The sequence below is a fragment of the Lissotriton vulgaris genome, chromosome 8, assembly GCF_964263255.1.
Source record: "Lissotriton vulgaris chromosome 8, aLisVul1.2, whole genome shotgun sequence".
Taxonomy (NCBI): Eukaryota; Metazoa; Chordata; class Amphibia; order Caudata; family Salamandridae; genus Lissotriton; species Lissotriton vulgaris.
In genome coordinates, this window is record NC_141696.1 from 169,746,757 (window position 1) to 169,765,540 (window position 18,784).

The 18,784-nt window shown below is 45.7% G+C and overlaps 2 protein-coding genes across 5 annotated transcripts in view; one reads left to right on the forward strand and one right to left on the reverse strand.

Moving 5' to 3' along the window:
• RSF1 (remodeling and spacing factor 1) overlaps positions 1 to 10,492 on the reverse strand; it is a 540,450-nt gene extending 529,958 nt beyond the window's left edge. Inside the window, exon 1 of the mRNA XM_086933896.1 lies at positions 10,128 to 10,492. Coding sequence (XP_086790022.1) covers positions 10,128 to 10,305 — 178 coding nt within the window. The 5' untranslated portion in view covers positions 10,306 to 10,492. The remainder of the gene's footprint in view (positions 1 to 10,127) is intronic.
• Positions 10,463 to 18,784, forward strand: part of AAMDC (adipogenesis associated Mth938 domain containing) — a 111,466-nt gene continuing 103,144 nt past the window's right edge. For 2 of the 4 annotated variants that reach the window (XM_086933897.1, XM_086933898.1), the window contains exon 1: positions 10,463 to 10,598. The gene's annotated coding sequence lies outside the window, so the exon portion shown is untranslated. Of the gene's footprint in view, positions 10,599 to 10,964; positions 11,212 to 18,784 lie in introns of those variants that run through there. The other 2 variants (XM_086933900.1, XM_086933899.1) reach the window with 2 other exon arrangements.

The window sequence follows — 18,784 nt, forward strand, 5'->3', positions numbered from 1 at the left end:
CATTAGTGTTCTCGCTATGCCCCAAGGAATAATTTATATTCAGGATGTTCTTACCATTAAATCCGAGATTCGCCCCTGCCTCATAATATCTTATTTGGAGGCCTTACTCACTCACTCAGTGAAAAAAACATAGGTTACAGGCATGTTATAGTTAGGAATTATCATTTAAAAAGCCTTAGAAATTCACTGAAAAAAAACATAGGTTTCAGGGGTTTTAATAGTTAGCTGGACATTTCACTCATACAAATTCCTCCGTTATAGTTAGTTGTACTAACTGTAACTCTCGCGCCCGCAATCCACTGCTGATGACGTCACAAATAACATTATTCATGACATGTCAGTGACATCACTGATGACATCTCAAATGACATCACTGATGACATCATCCAGTGAATGTGGTTTGGTTTGTTATTTAAATAGGTATTATATATAGCAATCTGCATTGAAGAATGAGTCGATATATAAATATCTGGATGGAGGATTTAGTAGCAGTGTGATTGACTGTTTACTGGACTAATTTATAGCGTCTCACTAAATATATTGGATAGTCACTAAACTGTGTGAATCTCTGTATTACTTGTTGTGTAAACTGCTGCACCAGTTGGTTACTAGCTACGTAAAAGTCTATATTAGTTATTGATTAGTTAACTGCTTATTTGTATGGGAGACTGAATGTGTGTGTGGTTCGTGGGGGGGGTGTGACTGCCTAAAGATGTGTGAATAGTTGATTCAGTAGGCATATGAGGTTAAGACTACATGTTATAACAGTTGTTTGGGTGAGTGAATATCTTTATGGGTGTGGTGATGAGCAAATATATCTCTAAATGGTACATGTCCAACAAACTAGAAAAATCAAAGGCAGTGTATGTGACATGTGTTGTATATAAATAAGTATACATAAGACTCAGTGATTGCACGATTGACTGTATGGATAACTGTATACTTGTAATAGTGATTTTATAACACACTAAGTATGAGTTACTATCTATATGAATTAATGAAGTGGTGTTTGTATAAGTGTGTAGCTGAGTAAATGTAAGTATGATCCATTGATTGCATAAGTGAGTAGGATGACTGCATAAGTGAATAGGATGTGTGCTGGTGTGTAATGTCGATATAGGTGTATAAGTATATTTGATAGTGTTCTAATGATCATGAACAGCATGTAGGAGTGAATCTATAGGTAAGTGATTAGATGTGTGTGTGTAGATCTAGGAATCACTGAGTGGGTTTTTAGAAACTTGTATTGGTGTGTCAATGGATTCAAATATGGTACTCTGTATTTTACAGTGAGTGATGAAAGGTTATACTAGTGTATGATGAGGTGTATCTAATGGTCACGTGGATGATGTCATCAGTGATGTCACTGACCAGGTCATGAATGATGTAATATGTATCATCATCAGCAGTGGATTGCGGGCGCGAGAGTTACAGTTAGTACAACTAACTATAACAGAGGAATTTTAATGGTTTTGTAGGAGTGAAATGTCCAGCTAACTATAACACCCCTGAAACCTATGTTTTTTTCAGTGAATTTCTAAGGTTTTCTAAATGAAAATTCCAAACTATAACATGTTTGAAACCTATGGTTTTTTCAGTGAATTTCAAAGGTTTTTTTAAATGCTAATTCCTAATTATAATGTTTATTAAGCATATCTGTTTTTTTCTATCTTTTTAAATTATCAACCCATTCTCAACCTAGTAACAAGCATTTACAATGCAATGGTCTCGGCATCATTAAAAGTAGAGCTATTGGCATTGCTCATGACATTTTTTTTTTCCTTAAATCATAAATAACAGCACTCTGCACTCAACAGCACACACCACTCTGCACCTGCACTCACTGCTCTGCACTCTGCACTCACTACTCTGCACTCTGCACTCACTACTCTGCACTCTGCACTCACTACTCTGCACTCTGCACTCACTACTCTGCACTCTGCACTCACTACTCTGCACTCTGCACTCACTACTCTGCACTCTGCACTCACTACTCTGCACTCTGCACTCACTACTCTGCACTCTGCACTCACTACTCTGCACTCTGCACTCACTACTCTGCACTCTGCACGCACTACTCTGCACTCTGCACGCACTACTCTGCACTCTGCACGCACTACTCTGCACTCTGCACGCACTACTCTGCACTCTGCACGCACTACTCTGCACTCTGCACGCACTACTCTGCACTCTGCACGCACTACTCTGCACGCACTACTCTGCACGCACTACTCTGCACGCACTACTCTGCACGCACTACTCTGCACGCACTACTCTGCACGCACTACTCTGCACGCACTACTCTGCACGCACTACTCTGCACGCACTACTCTGCACGCACTACTCTGCACGCACTACTCTGCACTCTGTATTCAAACTCTGCACGCACTACTCTGCACTCTGTATTCAAACTCTGCACGCACTACTCTGCACGCACTACTCTGCACGCACTACTCTGCACGCACTACTCTGCACGCACTACTCTGCACGCACTACTCTGCACGCACTACTCTGCACGCACTACTCTGCACTCTGTATTCAAACTCTGCACGCACTACTCTGCACTCTGTATTCAAACTCTGCACGCACTACTCTGCACTCTGTATTCAAACTCTGCACGCACTACTCTGCACGCACTACTCTGCACGCACTACTCTGCACGCACTACTCTGCACGCACTACTCTGCACGCACTACTCTGCACGCACTACTCTGCACGCACTACTCTGCACGCACTACTCTGCACGCACTACTCTGCACGCACGACTCTGCACGCACGACTCTGCACGCACGACTCTGCACGCACGACTCTGCACGCACTACTCTGCACGCACTACTCTGCACTCTGTATTCAAACTCTGCACGCACTACTCTGCACGCACTACTCTGCACTCTGTATTCAAACTCTGCACGCACTACTCTGCACGCACTACTCTGCACGCACTACTCTGCACTCTGCACTCACTACTCTGCACTCTGCACTCACTACTCTGCACTCTGCACTCACTACTCTGCACTCTGCACTCACTCTGCACTCTGCACTCTGCACTCACTCTGCACTCTGCACTCACTACTCTGCACTCTGCACTCACTACTCTGCACTCTGCACTCACTACTCTGCACTCTGCACTCACTACTCTGCACTCTGCACTCACTACTCTGCACTCTGCACTCACTACTCTGCACTCTGCACTCAATAGTCTGCACACTCACTACTCTGCACACTCACTACTCTGCACACTCACTACTCTGCACACTCACTACTCTGCACACTCACTACTCTGCACACTCACTACTCTGCACACTCACTACTCTGCACACTCACTACTCTGCACACTCACCACTCTGCACACTCACCACTCTGCACACTCACCACTCTGCACACTCACTACTCTGCACACTCACCACTCTGCACACTCACCACTCTGCACACTCACCACTCTGCACACTCACCACTCTGCACACTCACCACTCTGCACACTCACCACTCTGCACACTCACCACTCTGCACACTCACCACTCTGCACACTCACCACTCTGCACACTCACCACTCTGCACACTCACCACTCTGCACACTCACCACTCTGCACACTCACCACTCTGCACACTCACCACTCTGCACACTCACTACTCTGCACACTCACTACTCTGCACACTCACTACTCTGCACTCACTACTCTGCACTCACTACTCTGCACTCACTACTCTGCACTCACTACTCTGCACTCACTACTCTGCACTCACTACTCTGCACTGCAATGGTCTCGGCTTTTGTTAAGTTAGAGCTATTGGCATTGCAAATGGCATTTTTTTTTTGTGTCCACATTTATTTAGCCAATAAATGTACCTTTATTTGTCAATGCCTAACCGTTTTTAGCACTATATGAAGTCGTATACAATACAACACGCTCATCAAAGAAACATGAGCATTATAGAACAGCTTAAGTAGAGTCACACCTGAACCTATTTAAAGTTCATTAGGAAACTTTCTCCTTTAACTTTCCGATCGGTCAGCCTGTATAGTGAATCACCGGATAGCCATGATTTACCACATTTAGAAGCATTCAAAAGAAGAACCATTTTCGGTATTTAAAAATAAATGCAGAAAGGATTTTGTATTGATTTTTAATTCTGGTCTGCCTTGTCAGATAAACATTATCTTTTCAACGCAAGCTAATGAACCCACATTTCGAACAAATGTGTGAACACCAGCATATTTCATAATGCGTTTACAATCCAGTAGATATTAGGTGCAGCTTTGTTTTAAAAAGCAATTCATAGTTTTCCACCTAAGAACTGTTCCTTATCTCCCTCTCACCCGAGTCGGACCTCTGCAGCAGAAGGGTCACTGTACTTTAGAAGGCTAAGTGCTATGAGCTGTTGACGTAGTAAAGCAATTATTTGGCTTTATCTGCACTTATTGAAAATCCAGCAAACCAGTACTGGATGAAAAATGTAACTCCTCGAGAAGGAAACTTTCTTTACTCGTGGAAAAGGGTTCCCTCTTCACATTTGCTGGGTAGCATCTTAGAAATCGAGCCACTGATTTTCGAAACATTACTGTTTTGATGTAGTAGCAGATTGCTTAAGAGGGTTAGGTAAGCCTTCCCTGTGCAGTTTTGTGACTTAAATCGGTTATATACTCTTTTCCGATTCTGTTTTACTGGTCTTCAAAGTTAAGAGGTACACTTGTTGCGTTCCACTTTTCGTGAACGTCAATGAAAATATCACATTGAAGAAGGAATAGCTACCCAGCTCACTCTAGCACAGGGAGGCTTTTGTATCCTTGCAGAAGAAGAGTAAACATTTAAAGAGTACTGTTGGTAAGCACCTTTACCAGCTTTGTAGTTTAAAAAAAAAAGGAATAATTGAAGTGGGTCTTCATGTCCAACTTGAAGAATTTTCGTTAGATTGTTTACAATTGATTTGGGGGGGTCAAAGTACAGTTCCTTTCTTTGTGAAAGTGTTAACATATTTGGTTTCTGAACACAGGCAGTTATTTTGCTAGTTATTAATTCAAAGAAGCTGCGCACACGGGAAGTCAGGCAAAGTCGCCTGTGACGGGGGCGGGGCTGCGTACGTAACCGGAAGAGAAGGCGGAGTGAAAGCGTCTCGCGACGCCAGAAGAAGAGCGGAGTCCCTCAACATTGAGCTGGTAACTTACAAATGGCTGGGGGGGGGGGGGGCTCGGTTCTCTCGTTGTGTGTGTGTATGCATGTGTGCGACAGCGGGGGAGAGGGGGGGTGCACTAGTGTGTGTGTGTGTGTGTGTGTGTGCGCGCGCGTGTGTGTGTGTGTGTATGTCTGCGGAGGGGGGGTGGGTGTCTCTGTATGTATGTGCGTGGGCGCTTGTGTGTGTGTGTGTGTATGCGCATGCGTGCTTCCCAGGAGACAGCGCCTGGCCACAGCGCGCGTTCCCGTTTGAAATCGGCTCCAAGGATGCGCGCGGCCGAAACTCTCTCCTGGGAAGCACACTCGCTAACAAAAGATCTCGGCGAGACGCGCTTCCGCGCGTTTAGCCGAGACCTAAAAACTGCATCACCACTCTTCAATTGATTCGTTCCTCCAACAAAATCGCCACAAACCAGAACCACAACTAACGTTAATACTATACAAACTAGGCGTTCCCTTAGAAGAAGGAAATGCAATAGGTCTCGCATTAGAAAAGTTGGAGCTATTGGTCTTATAAATCTAATAATTTCTTAAGTTATGTTAATGTTTTTATAATAGCAAATGTATTAATTTTGTTATTGTAAATGCCAGTATTTATAGAATTTGCAAATGTGACACCTAAAGCATTATTTAACTTTTTTGTGTCATTTGTAATAAAGCTTGCAACATTGAGAGAACATATTTGAACAAGTGATGCTGTGGTGGTGCTGAGTGATGCTGTGGTTGTGCTGAATGATGCTGTGGTTGAGCTGAGTGATGCTGTGGTGGCGCTGAGGGATGCTGTGGTTGAGCTGAGGGATGCTGTGGTGGCGCTGAGGGATGCTGTGGTGGCGCTGAGGGATGCTGTGGTGGCGCTGAGGGATGCTGTGGTGGCGCTGAGGGATGCTGTGGTGGCGCTGAGGGATGCTGTGGTGGCGACGAGGGATGCTGTGGTGGCGACGAGTGATGCTGTGGTGGCGACGAGTGATGCTGTGGTGGCGACGAGTGATGCTGTGGTGGCGACGAGTGATGCTGTGGTTGCGCTGAGCGATGCTGTGGTTGCGCTGAGCGATGCTGTGGTTGCGCTGAGGGATGCTGTGGTTGCGCTGAGGGATGCTGTGGTTGCGCTGAGGGATGCTGTGGTTGCGCTGAGAGATGCTGTGGTTGCGCTGAGAGATGCTGTGGTTGCGCTGAGGGATGCTGTGGTTGCGCTGAGGGATGCTGTGGTGGTGACGAGTGATGCTGTGGTGGCGACGAGTGATGCTGTGGTGGCGACGAGTGATGCTGTGGTGGCGACGAGTGATGCTGTGGCATTCAGTAATGCTGTGGTAGCGTATAGGGAGGTTGTGGTGCCCCTGAGTGATGTTGTGGTGGTGCTGAGTGATGCTGTGGTTACGCTGAGCGATGCTGTTGTTGCGCTGAGCGATGCTGTGGTTGCTGAGGGAGCGAGAGGGAGCAAGAGGGAGGGAGCGAGAGGGAGCAAGAGGGAGGGAGCGAGAGGGAGCAAGAGGGAGAGAGCGAGAGAGGGAGAGGGCGAGAGCGAGAGGGAGAGCGGGAGCGAGAGGGAGCGAGCGAGGGGGAGAGAGCGAGGGGAGAGAGCGAGAGGGAGAGAGCGAGGGGGAGAGAGCGAGAGGGAGAGAGCGAGAGGGAGAGAGCGAGAAGAAGAGAGCGAGAGGGAGAGAGCGAGAGGGAGAGAGCGAGAGAGCGAGAGCGAGAGGGAGAGAGCGAGAGGGAGAGAGCGAGAGGGAGAGAGCGAGAGGGAGAGAGCGAGAGGGAGAGAGCGAGAGGGAGAGAGCGAGAGCGAGAGAGCGAGAGCGAGAGGGAGAGAGCGAGAGCGAGAGGGAGAGAGCGAGAGAGCGAGAGCGAGAGAGCGAGAGCGAGAGGGAGAGAGCGAGAGGGAGAGAGCGAGAGGGAGAGAGCGAGAGGGAGAGAGCGAGAGGGAGAGAGCGAGAGGGAGAGAGCGAGAGGGAGAGAGCGAGAGGGAGAGGGAGAGAGCGAGAGGGAGCGAGAGGGAGCGAGAGGGAGCGAGAGGGAGCGAGAGGGAGAGCGAGGGAGCGAGAGGGAGCGAGAGGGAGCGAGAGGGAGAGCGAGGGAGCGAGAGGGAGAGCGAGGGAGAGCGAGGGAGAGCGAGAGGGAGCGAGAGAGCGAGAGGGAGAGAGTGAGAGGGAGAGAGCGAGAGCGAGAGGGAGAGTGAGAGCGAGAGGGAGAGAGTGAGAGGGAGAGGGAGAGGGCGAGAGCGAGAGTGAGAGAGCGAGAGGGAGAGAGCGAGAGGGAGAGAGGGAGAGAGGGAGCGAGAGGGAGAGAGCGAGAGGGAGAGAGCGAGAGGGAGAGAGGGAGAGCGAGAGAGGGAGAGCGAGAGCGAGCGAGAGCGAGCGAGAGGGAGCGAGAGGGAGCGAGAGGGAGAGAGCGAGAGGGAGAGAGCGAGAGGGAGAGAGCGAGAGGGAGAGAGCGAGAGGGAGAGAGCGAGAGGGAGAGCGAGAGGGAGAGAGCGAGAGGGAGAGAGCGAGAGGGAGAGAGCGAGAGGGAGAGAGCGAGAGGGAGAGAGGGAGAGAGCGAGAGGGAGAGAGCGAGAGGGAGAGAGGGAGAGCGAGAGGGAGAGCGAGAGAGTGAGAGTGAGAGGGAGAGAATGAGAGGGAGAATGAGAGGGAGAGCGAGCACGAGCGAGATAGGGAGGACGCGAGAGAGAGAGAGAGAGGAAGAGGGAGAGGGAGTGCGCGAGAGAGAGCGTGCGAGAGTGAGCGAGCATGAGAAAGAGCAAGAGAGCGAGAGAGAGCGAGAGAGAGCGAGAGAGAGCGAGAGAGAGAGAGAGAGAGCGAGTAAGAGAGCGAGAGAGAGCGAGAGAGCGAGAGCGAGCAAGAGCGTGCGAGAGAGAATGAGCGTGCGAGAGCGAGTGAGAGAGAGAATGCTAGAGAGCGTGCGAGAGCAAGCGTGCGAGAGAGCAAGCGTGCAAGAGAGAGAGAGCGAGAGAGCGAAAGCAAGCAAGAGAGCAAGCGAGCGAGAGCAAGTGATGCCCTCTCGCAAACTCTTGAAGTTTTCCTTTTGTACATGACTCTTAATACAGGCATGTTATCTGCTCTATCACTCAAGACAAACTGCGCCACAATATAACCTGGCAGGAAAATCACAAGAAGGCTCTCATCCACAATGTAAATTCAACCATAACAAGCACTGGCAAAGCCAATAGTTCTAGCATTGGCATGCTACTACAATGGCCACTTTATTTTTCTTCATTCTTTAATGCAAACATTTGCCATAACATTTTTTTTAAAAAGACAGGCCGCCACCAAAATGTGTCCACAATATGTCTAAAATAAAAAAAAAACATCTACAATGTCAGTTAAACACTATATATAACAACGTTCAAATGAAGACCGGTATTAAATCATCTAACTGGGCACCTGGAGAGGAGGGAAAATACATAACCGGTTTTTGGAGAGAAAAAAAAAAGATAGTTAGGGCTCCCGGTTTTATGTTTTTTCTTTCTTTTAACATTTCCGTCTGTATTTGTCCATATATATTTTCGTTCCATCTTATTGGTATTTATCAATATTTATTTTGTGCTTTGAAAAAAGAACATTTTAAATAGCGTATTTCCACATTTTTCTATCTCTTAGACATGCACTCATACGTAAATGCCTGTTCCGTTTGGGAAAATTAAGCACTCATATATAACATAACACAACACCGACAGTGTATATATATCAGTGTTAAACAACAAATATATGTTAACATATGCCTGTATTAAGAATATCTCATCCTGTTTTTCAACTCCCCATGAGGTGCATCTGCTCAGCTTTTGCCTGCAATTCATGAAATATGTGTCCGCTTTTAAAAATAAATACAGACAGGAAACACATTGTTTTCTGTATGTATGTATCTGTTTAAATAAAAAATCTGTAAAAACTGAAAACTGAGAGGCTTAAATAAATATCCTGACACCAACTAGAAGGCTCCAAGCCTTCTAGTTGGCTAACATTTGCTACCTCAACTGCACAACTACATCAAGCTATTGTCGAAGCTCACTCTTCGCCAACATATAGCATACAACCATTGCCCTTCACTTGTGCAACAAGGCTCCGAGATATATAGCCAGCTCAGTATTTACCATTGCAACAATGCACGTAACCCATCATCAAATAGCATCAGATACTCCTAAATGGCTAGGCTGTAAAATGTCACAACTAACTAGAAGCAAAGCCACTTCAGGCGAACAAACGGCAATATTAAATGGCGCACACTCATCCATTCACATAATTACAGTATTCATACAAAGTACAATTACAAACATAACATTTTAAGACTTCTAAAGGCGTTATCACTTACACCTAACCTAGAACAACAAGCAGGGAAAATCACTTCCCCCAACCTTCTTTTTATTTGGCAGTTTTTGATCCAACACTGCTAGAGCCATAAGAGCAACAGAGCCTTTCACAACGAATGAAAACATAGGCATACCTTTCCCAACATTTACGGTGGAAGATGAATTACATAATAAATGAAATAGTGATGCAAGTATGCAAGTTAGTGGAACTACTAATCTTCACCTTGTCAGTCCAAAACATTGCTGTATGGTAAGAATAACGCGCGCTCCCCATTAAGTTACACAAAAACGCTATTTGTAGAATGCCCTCTGAAATGTACTAATAGGTTTTCATCACTTGCTGTTCATCACTGTTATTTCATTAAGTGCAAGGAGCACGCCCCTCGGGGCAGATACGGTTCTGGTACTAGGGTCCAGCAGAGGTAGGATGCAAGCACCCGCAGGGGAAAGCTCCGCACCATAGACAGGTTGCAAAAATGTTTACAGGGTAGCCCCCTGCCGAGCTCCACGCCCCCTGCACCAGACACGCCCACGCGGGGGCGGCCCAACTTTTATACAGCTTCTCATTGACCACCGTTCATTCAATGTGTGAACGTGCGCCTAACTGCAAGCAGTCACTCTCAATAACCATCAGCACCCGCCCCCTTACCGCTCACCTGGGCCGGTATCCCGCAACACTCGCTCCAGCTGCGGGAAGGTAAATTCGGGCAACTCCAGCAGCGTCCCGTACCGCTCCATGAATGAGCAGACAACCGCGAAATCCGACAAGGAGCCCGGGCAGGTGTCTTCCTCCACGGGCGCCTGCGTCTCCGCCGCTGCCTCCGCGGCCGCCATCTTGGACCTGCTGGGGAAGGAGGGGGGCGACCAGGCTCGAGCCTCCGGAGGAGCCCGCCGCGATCCCACAATGCACCGAAAGAGGCAGCAGAAGCAGCGCAGGTTGCGGTGACGCTCCTCCCGACTGCCCTCTCGCTCTCCCTCCCCCCTTCCCCCGGGAGCGTTCTAGTCTGGCCTCGTGTGACACGAAAATGAAAACAAAAGAGCACAGAGATCTAGTGGTTTGTGAGCGGAGACCGAGCGGAAATAGACAACGGACGACAAGCTGAAGATTTCGTTCGTTGGTCTACAAGGTAGCCATCTTGGGAATAAAGCAGGGGTCTAGAAACGAGTCAGACAAGAAAAAAGAATGATTTAAAACAAATTTTGGGGAACAAATCCGATTCCAAGAGAGTGACGTATTTCAAATGTTTATAAAAAAGCTCAAAGCATTTTTATAAGATATTGTATCTTTTAAATGTTACTCCGCTTTATATGCGCAGAAAGCTCAGATGCTTACACTATTTTTTTTGTTAACCATATGTAAAGTACCATTGAAACTTAGATACATTTATAAGACAGTTACTGAGGCTAAACATTGCTCTTCAGACTGTCGCGCGGCCGTACTCGCAGAGATTGGTCCTAGAACGTGTGCCTTCCAGTTAGCCCCATTTCTGTTTCTATGAAGTGGGTGGGTGGCTTTAAAAGGCACATGAAAGTTAAATCACAATTGGCCAGTTTGGAGGGGGCTGTGATAAAACGTGGACTGTAGCCAACAGCAGCACAGAGGAGGCGTGGTCAATTGAACATTGTTTACCTCCTAAGCGTGGGGTTCAAAGAACTATTTAAAAAGTGTCAGAAACAGCAGTGGTTGATTGATTGTTGAGTCAAATCCCTATAGGGAGGGCTGTCACTGTCACGCCAGCTGTGAGTATTCAGGCGAGGGGAAGGCACTGTAATATGTCTGTCTACAAGAATGTCATTTGAGAGTGTTGGACCAAAAGTTAATTTGATGCTTTGTTGATATTGAAGACTGCGAAAAAAGAGCAGCAGCGTCTCCCGAAATTACTTTTAGATGGGTAACGTAACTACTATCCGCGGGGACCGCTACTCGCTGGGTCACCATAGTTTGTGTCGTGCCTTGAACATGACATTAGTAATGTTTCTCTGAATGTCAGCGTTTTTATTTCTCAGTACAGAGGCGTTCAAATTATTTTCAAAAAGTGGCAAACAAAATAATCCGTCCAAATAACGCAGGAGATATAGGATGCAAGGTATTTATAGATGGAGTATGGGGATGTTTGATAGATCCATAATTGTATCCTAAATTATATTTTCCGTTGTATTGTGGTATGCTGTGTTTTGGTTCTGTTGCACACTGCTATCCTAGAACTATCTGTGCGTTCTGGTTCTGGACCTCTCGCGCTTACGGCCTTTGTTGATCGAGTCCCCGAAAGCAAAATACTAGTTCGTGGGCTCTATTTCTTCCTTACTTTTGAAAGGGTATTTGTAGTAAAACGGAAAATATTATAGTTAAAATACATGTGGAGTATTAACACTCCTGTATAAAGTGAACCGAAAAAATGTTTAAAAATGCAGTTGTGTTGGGCAGATATACTTATTCGTACTAGGCCTCACTGTGGTTAAAACGGCATATTTTCTCAAGTAAGTAGCTTGACTAGATTTATTTATTTATTTATTTAAACTTTTTATTGAATTGAATGAAGTATAACAGCACTTTCAATTGTAAAATATGCATTGATGCTCTCATGTAAGTCAGTTCAAATAAAGGCGGTTTTCAGCACCGAAAATAAGACAGTAATGTAAAATATACATGATATCATAGCAATCCAAGACAAATGAACATATACGAAAAGGCGTGTTGTCACTATTTTGGTGTGTATCGTGACAAATAAAAGCAGTAGCATGACCATATGTGCTAAAACATGCATAACGTGTCTAATTTTTGACCTTTCAATGAGCATGTCTTTAATAAATGTTTTACATAACTGTACACTAACGTTTTAAAATGTTTGTGTAAAAGTTATAGTTTAACCGTTTAATAGAATTATGAAGAATAACTACACATAAAATGGAGTGCATAACCTGAAATTGATCTCTTTTAACATTCTTGTCTTATTTCTATCAGAAGATGCCATGTTGTTCATTTTCCCTCATTACAGCAGATGTTTTGATTTCTACATAGCCCATTGTTAGCTAACATGCAATTTGCTTTATTAGAAGGATAGAGCTATCGAATTTGGAAAAGACGTTTTGAATCGATAAGGACTCATGTAGTTTAGAATCAATCATTTTTATTTTCTGGTAGTGATGGAGCGTGGGCTCGCCTGTTCGTTTTACCATACTCACCTGGGCCCATAAAAACATACACACTTAGAGCAGGTGACCCTTTATGCTACAACCAGATTTAAAGCTTTACCTATTAGGTCCCATACCATTGACTTGCCAAATCCTTGTTGTTGGTATCTAGAGACCTAAGGGATCAAGGATGTTAGAATAATAGATATCATAACAACATTTGCATTCATAAATAACCACAAACTCGGGTAAGTTTTAAATACTTTATCTATGTAAATTCATAAATGTCAGTCCATACCATTCCAATTAAAGCTCGTTCAATTAAAAAAATGAGTTAAAGCAAAATAAGCAAAGATTGAGTAAGAAATGTTGTTAAGCTTTTGTACATAGGGAGGGTAAGAAAAAGGAATCAATACAATGACAAACCCACATTTAATTATAGTTGCCTAGAATGGTGTGAAGACCAACCCTGGCCACGGGCTGGGATGAAGGACAAGACTTCCAGTAGTTCAGATACCAGTAAGACAGCACAGGTGTAGATCAGGACAAGTGAAGACCAAATTAGGATGGATTCAGGTCAGAAACAGGTACCCTCAGCTAAGTGTAACGCCAGCGTCACACCCCTCTCTGCGGTTAATAGTCGGACCCCGATTGGGTTAGCAAATCTTCTCCCTCAGATCCCCGATTGGGTTATCGAATCTTCTGACAGAGTGCTCCGCCAGCACCTCTGCTCTTGATCCCTATTGAGTGCGTTGGATCAGTGACAGTTCAGCTATTTGGACAAGTCGGACAATCTAACTAGCTAAGCCTACTTTAGCTAAACCATTTTCCAGGGCAGTGTACCACCCCCCAACATTGCAAATTTGTGTATTCCCGCAATTTGATTGGACAAAAGACGAGGAGAGGTCATAACACCATTCCAGTATGAAGTCATTTCATTCAAATATTTAAATTTACGTTCCCTCCCATCATTTTATTTTCCCATGCACGTTTTATTCCACACAGCAGTGAATGTATCAATAAGAATTACAATGTAATATAACAATTTGTTCAGCTTCCTTCGAAAGAGTCAAAAGGTAAGATTCCCATGAGCATCTTCTAGCAAGTCAGGAGTTGGCCCGTGTTCAATGCCATGGCTTGTAGACTCGGGTGAATTCAGCACATGCTCAGTTTCAGTACTTAAGATGGAGCAACATTGTACTGGATTGGTCCTCACATGAGCTAATGGCAAAGTCAAAGAAGAACAGTTTTAGAACAAAGAATAAATGAATGCACTGTATACCACTTATCTCTACTCTATTCCCATTACTTTATTTTAACTATAGCGTTAGGAATTAAGCAGAACGGACAATTTAGTAAAAGCAGCGATGCAAGCATTAGCACTTTAAAACATAGATTAGCCATCTTTTATTCTAGTATGCAGAAGCAAGAATTCCCACCAAAGCAGAGAGTACGTCATGTCACGTTAGTGTGACAGACGCATGTGCAGTACAGTTCCCGCGTTGCGGCGGCCATATTAGGTCACTCAAAGTACTGTTAGTAAAAGCACATAGGAGAGCTTCCCCTAGATGCTAGAAATTTCGTGTGGTGCATTATTAGTAAGACGAAACATGTTCATTAGTACTTATTAAGCTACTTAGAGAGGGTTGAATCCGAGCAAGTCGCTTTACGTGTGAAACCTTGCTCCATCAATCCCCTCTTTGATGATATTTTATACCTCTGCTTGAGCAACACTTTTGCTGTCCTGACACCTCATTTTCCTGCAGGAGCCTCGGTTTCTGGTGCCTGCCCTCCCGCCTCCCGCTGCCCGACTCCACTGCCATCTGGGAGTACGGTGGTGGCCGAGAGGAGTGCGGTCGAGGGGCTCTGAGACTACATTACCCAGAAGCCTAAGCGGCGCACGCCGCGTCACCTGCGCGCCTGGAGGCGCTGAAATAGCGCATCACCCCGGTCGAGGGGGGAACCTCTGCTTGAGCAACACTTTTGCTGTCCTGACGCCTCGTTTTCCTGCAGGAGCCTCGGTTTCTGGTGCCTGCCCTCCCGCCTCCCGCTGCCCTACTCCACTGCCATCTGGGAGTACGGTGGTGGCCGAGAGGAGTGCGGTCGAGGGGCTCTGAGACTACATTACCCAGAAGCCTAAGCGGCGCACGCCGCGTCACCTGCGCGCCTGGAGGCGCTGAAATAGCGCATCACCCCCGTCTCGCGGGACCCCGGGCGAAGTCCGGGCCAAGGGCGGGCCCGTTTTAGCCCGTTCTAGACTGTGATAGACTGGACTGGGCCATCCCTCTTCGCCCTCAACCTCAAGTGTACCTGTGGTAAGGTGATATATACATCTGTGGACCCTGCATAAGTTGTCTACTACTACTGTTGTCATTCTATTTAGTGCTGCGTTGTACAGAGCTTTGATCGGTCACTATGTCGAGACAAAAAACCCCCGTCACCCCGGCCAATACAATGGACAATTATTTAGTCCAGGTGGTGGCCAAAATCAATAATGAACGGAGGTCTTCTTTGGGACTTATGGACTCTCCACCTTGTGCCCAAATTGATCCACTAGGTGTATCCCATTCTGCCTGTGATGATACAAACATTACTGACCTTATCGGGGAATCTAATGATTGTTCTATGACAAATGTTTCCATGGTATCTATTGCTCAACAACCCGATCCTGTTGCCGACCTTTTAACTATAGAAGAGTTAAATAATTCTGATACAATCGTAGAGTTAGACACTGAGAGTATTTCTCCTCCTACTCCTGTCCCCGCACCAAGAGTTAAAAGAGGGACCACTAAGGTTCCGCCTAAAAGAGATGGATTGCGTTCCAGTAAGAATAAACCCGCAACCCCACCTAGAAGAACAAACAGAAGGGCGGTAGAAGGAATAAGGGAGGAAGGGAATGACAGTATAGCCTGGGAGGGCGTGTTATCAAACAAGCTTATGGGTATGCTGGAGTCCAAAATATCTGGGTTAATGAAACCCCTTATATCCAAAATAGACCACCTTACTAATAAAGTCAACAAATTAGAGACCCTCCTGAAAAAAACGAACGGTGGTGTGGGGGTAATACCAAATCTAATAATAAATAAACTTGAGGAAATGCATGCCACAGGAAACATGCTTGGGGGGAACTCGAATGATGGAACAGAAGACATACTTGCCCCAACCCAGCAAGCTAGCTCCAGACCCGGCGATTTCCCTAACAACCCTTCAATCACAGAATCGGTGCAAATTCTAGGCAACATCACATCAGATAATTTCAATACAGAAACCAGTCCTGTCGAATTAATTGTCGAAGCTTCACCACTGATCCTAGTGCTTGCTAATACCCCACCACTGAAAACAGGGCAGATTGAGTCCCCAGATTCTCTATGAAACAAGGCTCTACAGTGGCTGAGTAACAATATGCATATATCTCCCTGGGGCAAAGAAAAGTTATCAGACGATCTGCTTACAGCGAGACGGGTAAAGTGGATAGGGACTAAAACAAAGAAATTCCAAGGGGATTGTGTGGTTTTAAATTTCAAAGGCCCCGAAGTATTACCAGATGTCTTGCGGAATATTTTTCCACCCCAGCATAGAACAGCAGAAATTATACCACTGACGCTGGACTTCTTTTACAGTAGAAGAGGTCTTGTAGCAAAACCAAGCATACTGAGAACCAAGTGGACAGCTGTGGGAAACAGAAGGGCTAGGAATGGCCCAATATGTGAGTGGGGGCTAAACTTGGAAAACCACTATTCTGCCCTATCCGACCTAAATGAGTGCGACTGACTCGCAGGCTGTGTCTCTGCTCCCCCTAAAAGCCAGTTGCTCCTTGGGTATGGTAGGACAGAAAATCTACATGAGCACCTATCAGGAAATCTGATTTTGGCCCCTAAGGAATCCCAAACCTCCGTTCCTGAAGAACTAAACATAGTTTTAGAGGGTCAAATTAGAGCATCAGAGGCGACCGAGAAGATCTCAATACCGAGGGAAGGACTAATCTAATACTAAGTGTAGAACCTGAAGCAAATACACCTGAAAAGGGCCAGTCACATCACCAACAAGACACGCCATCAATGTCACTCGTTTCTTGGAACATAGCCGGTATTGTAAACAAGCTAAATATTCCGGAATGGGTTGATTTTATTGACCATTACGATATTATGTTGCAAGAAACCTGGTCACTCACCCCAACTTTTCGGCAAGGGTATTTGAATTTCCATGTGCCTGCAGTTAGAAATCGAGTGGGCCGCCCCTCTGGGGGCCTGCTAATTTGGATACGCCAGACATTGAATTGCACAATCAAGCAAAGGCCCATACCTTCTAATGACATCTTAGCCCTTGATATCAGTTGGCAAAATGGCCAACAACTTGCCCTGTTTAATGTCTATGCCAGGGGAGTTGGTGGGGGTAAATTGTCAGAGGTCATAACAACTTTAGAGCATCATATTGAAACGTTACCGCTGTTACCCCATGTAATAGTAGGCGGGGATTTCAATACCACCTTTGAACCCTTGGGTGAAGAGGACAGGATCCTGGCCGAAGAGGAGGATGCCAAGTGGAGAATTCCTCAGTTAGAGGTACCAGCCATTAGGAATTGGAGCACAGTAGCAATTCAGTTAAAGAGTCTTTGTCTTTCAAGAGGGCTTAGAGCAGTAAATGGACGGACACCCTCTGATCTAATGGGGAAAAACACATTTGACAATGGCCGAGCAGTCAGCAGAATAGACTACCTACTACTGGATGTAAGGGCTTGGAGCAAATTGGTAGATATGGAAGTGAAAGACAAAATAGAAAGTGACCATAATCCCTTATGCCTGACCCTCCATTCCTAACAAGAAGCCTCCGAGCACTCAAGCAAAAATGAAATGGTGACGCAAGATGTTGTGTGCTCAAACAATCATCGCCACCTGAAGTGGAGTATGCTTCTAGAAGATGTATCTAAATTGGAGGTTCTTAAAGAATTAGTAGCGGATGAAGTCTCTAAGATTAAGTCCCACTGTGGGAAGTTCGACTTTAAACACTACATGATGGAGGCCCATGAGAAGCTATTCTGTAAAATCCAAAGCTTCTTTATTAAAACTGTAGTTCCCAATAAAAAGAAAAAGGTTCAAGAGAGTCAAGGATGGTACGATAAGAGTTGCAGGATAGCACGACATAATCTTAGTACGGAGTTGAGAACTGGAAATGCAATAACAGTTAGGTTGGCAAGAAATCAGTATAGGCAGACCCAAAAACAGGCCAAGAAGCGATGGGATGAGGACTGCTGGCATGAACTTAAGGAGGTCTGTGCTGCCAAGGACTCTAAACGTTTCTGGGCCTCAGTAAAATGGGAAAAGGGGGGTATAAGCTGCCCAGCCTCTGAACCATGTTCCGAAAAATAATTGGATAGAATTTTTCCAACCGCAGTATGCCCGAAATCCAGCCTTCACCCATGATCGTCCCCCCCACATGTTTATTACAAAATTCCAATATTTGTTGAAAATGATGTAAGCAATGTATTGGATTGTGTAGCAGGGGGCAAAGCACCGGGTATGGATGGAATTCCGGCTGACATATTTCTATCGGACCGGAGTTCCTGGTGTAGTTATTTCACAATGCTGGCCAATGCGGTGGCAATGGGAGGGGAAGTACCTGCCTCATGGAAGGGAGCTGAAATTATTCCCATATTCAAAAAAGGCGATAGAACTCTGGCTAAAAACTATAGACCCATTAGTCTGATTGACACAGCTCAAAAAGTGATGGGCCGCCTTGTCCAAAATAAACTGCAACAATGGATTGATGAAAAGAATATACTGTCATCATACCAGGCAGGGTTTCGCCCTTTAACTAGTAGCGTTGATCAAGTTCTGCACTTCCTAACCATCTACTGGAGAAACGTTACACTAAAGAAGGGGACATTGTATGCAGTTTTTGTGGACCTAAAAGCCGCTTTCGACCTGGTCCCCAGAGAAAAACTCTGGCAGACTCTGGCGGATGCAGGCCTAAGCCAGGAACTCCTTACCCTCCTTGTTCGTCTCCACGAAAATAATTTTGCCAGAATCAGATGGGGCAAGCAAGGAGAAGTAACCGATCCCTTTCCAATAGAACGTGGGGTGAGACAAGGGTGCGTTCTAGCGCCGACACTATTCTCAATTTATATAAATGGCATTGTCGAATATCTACAGAAAATTCCTAGTGACGCCCCAATTATTGCAGG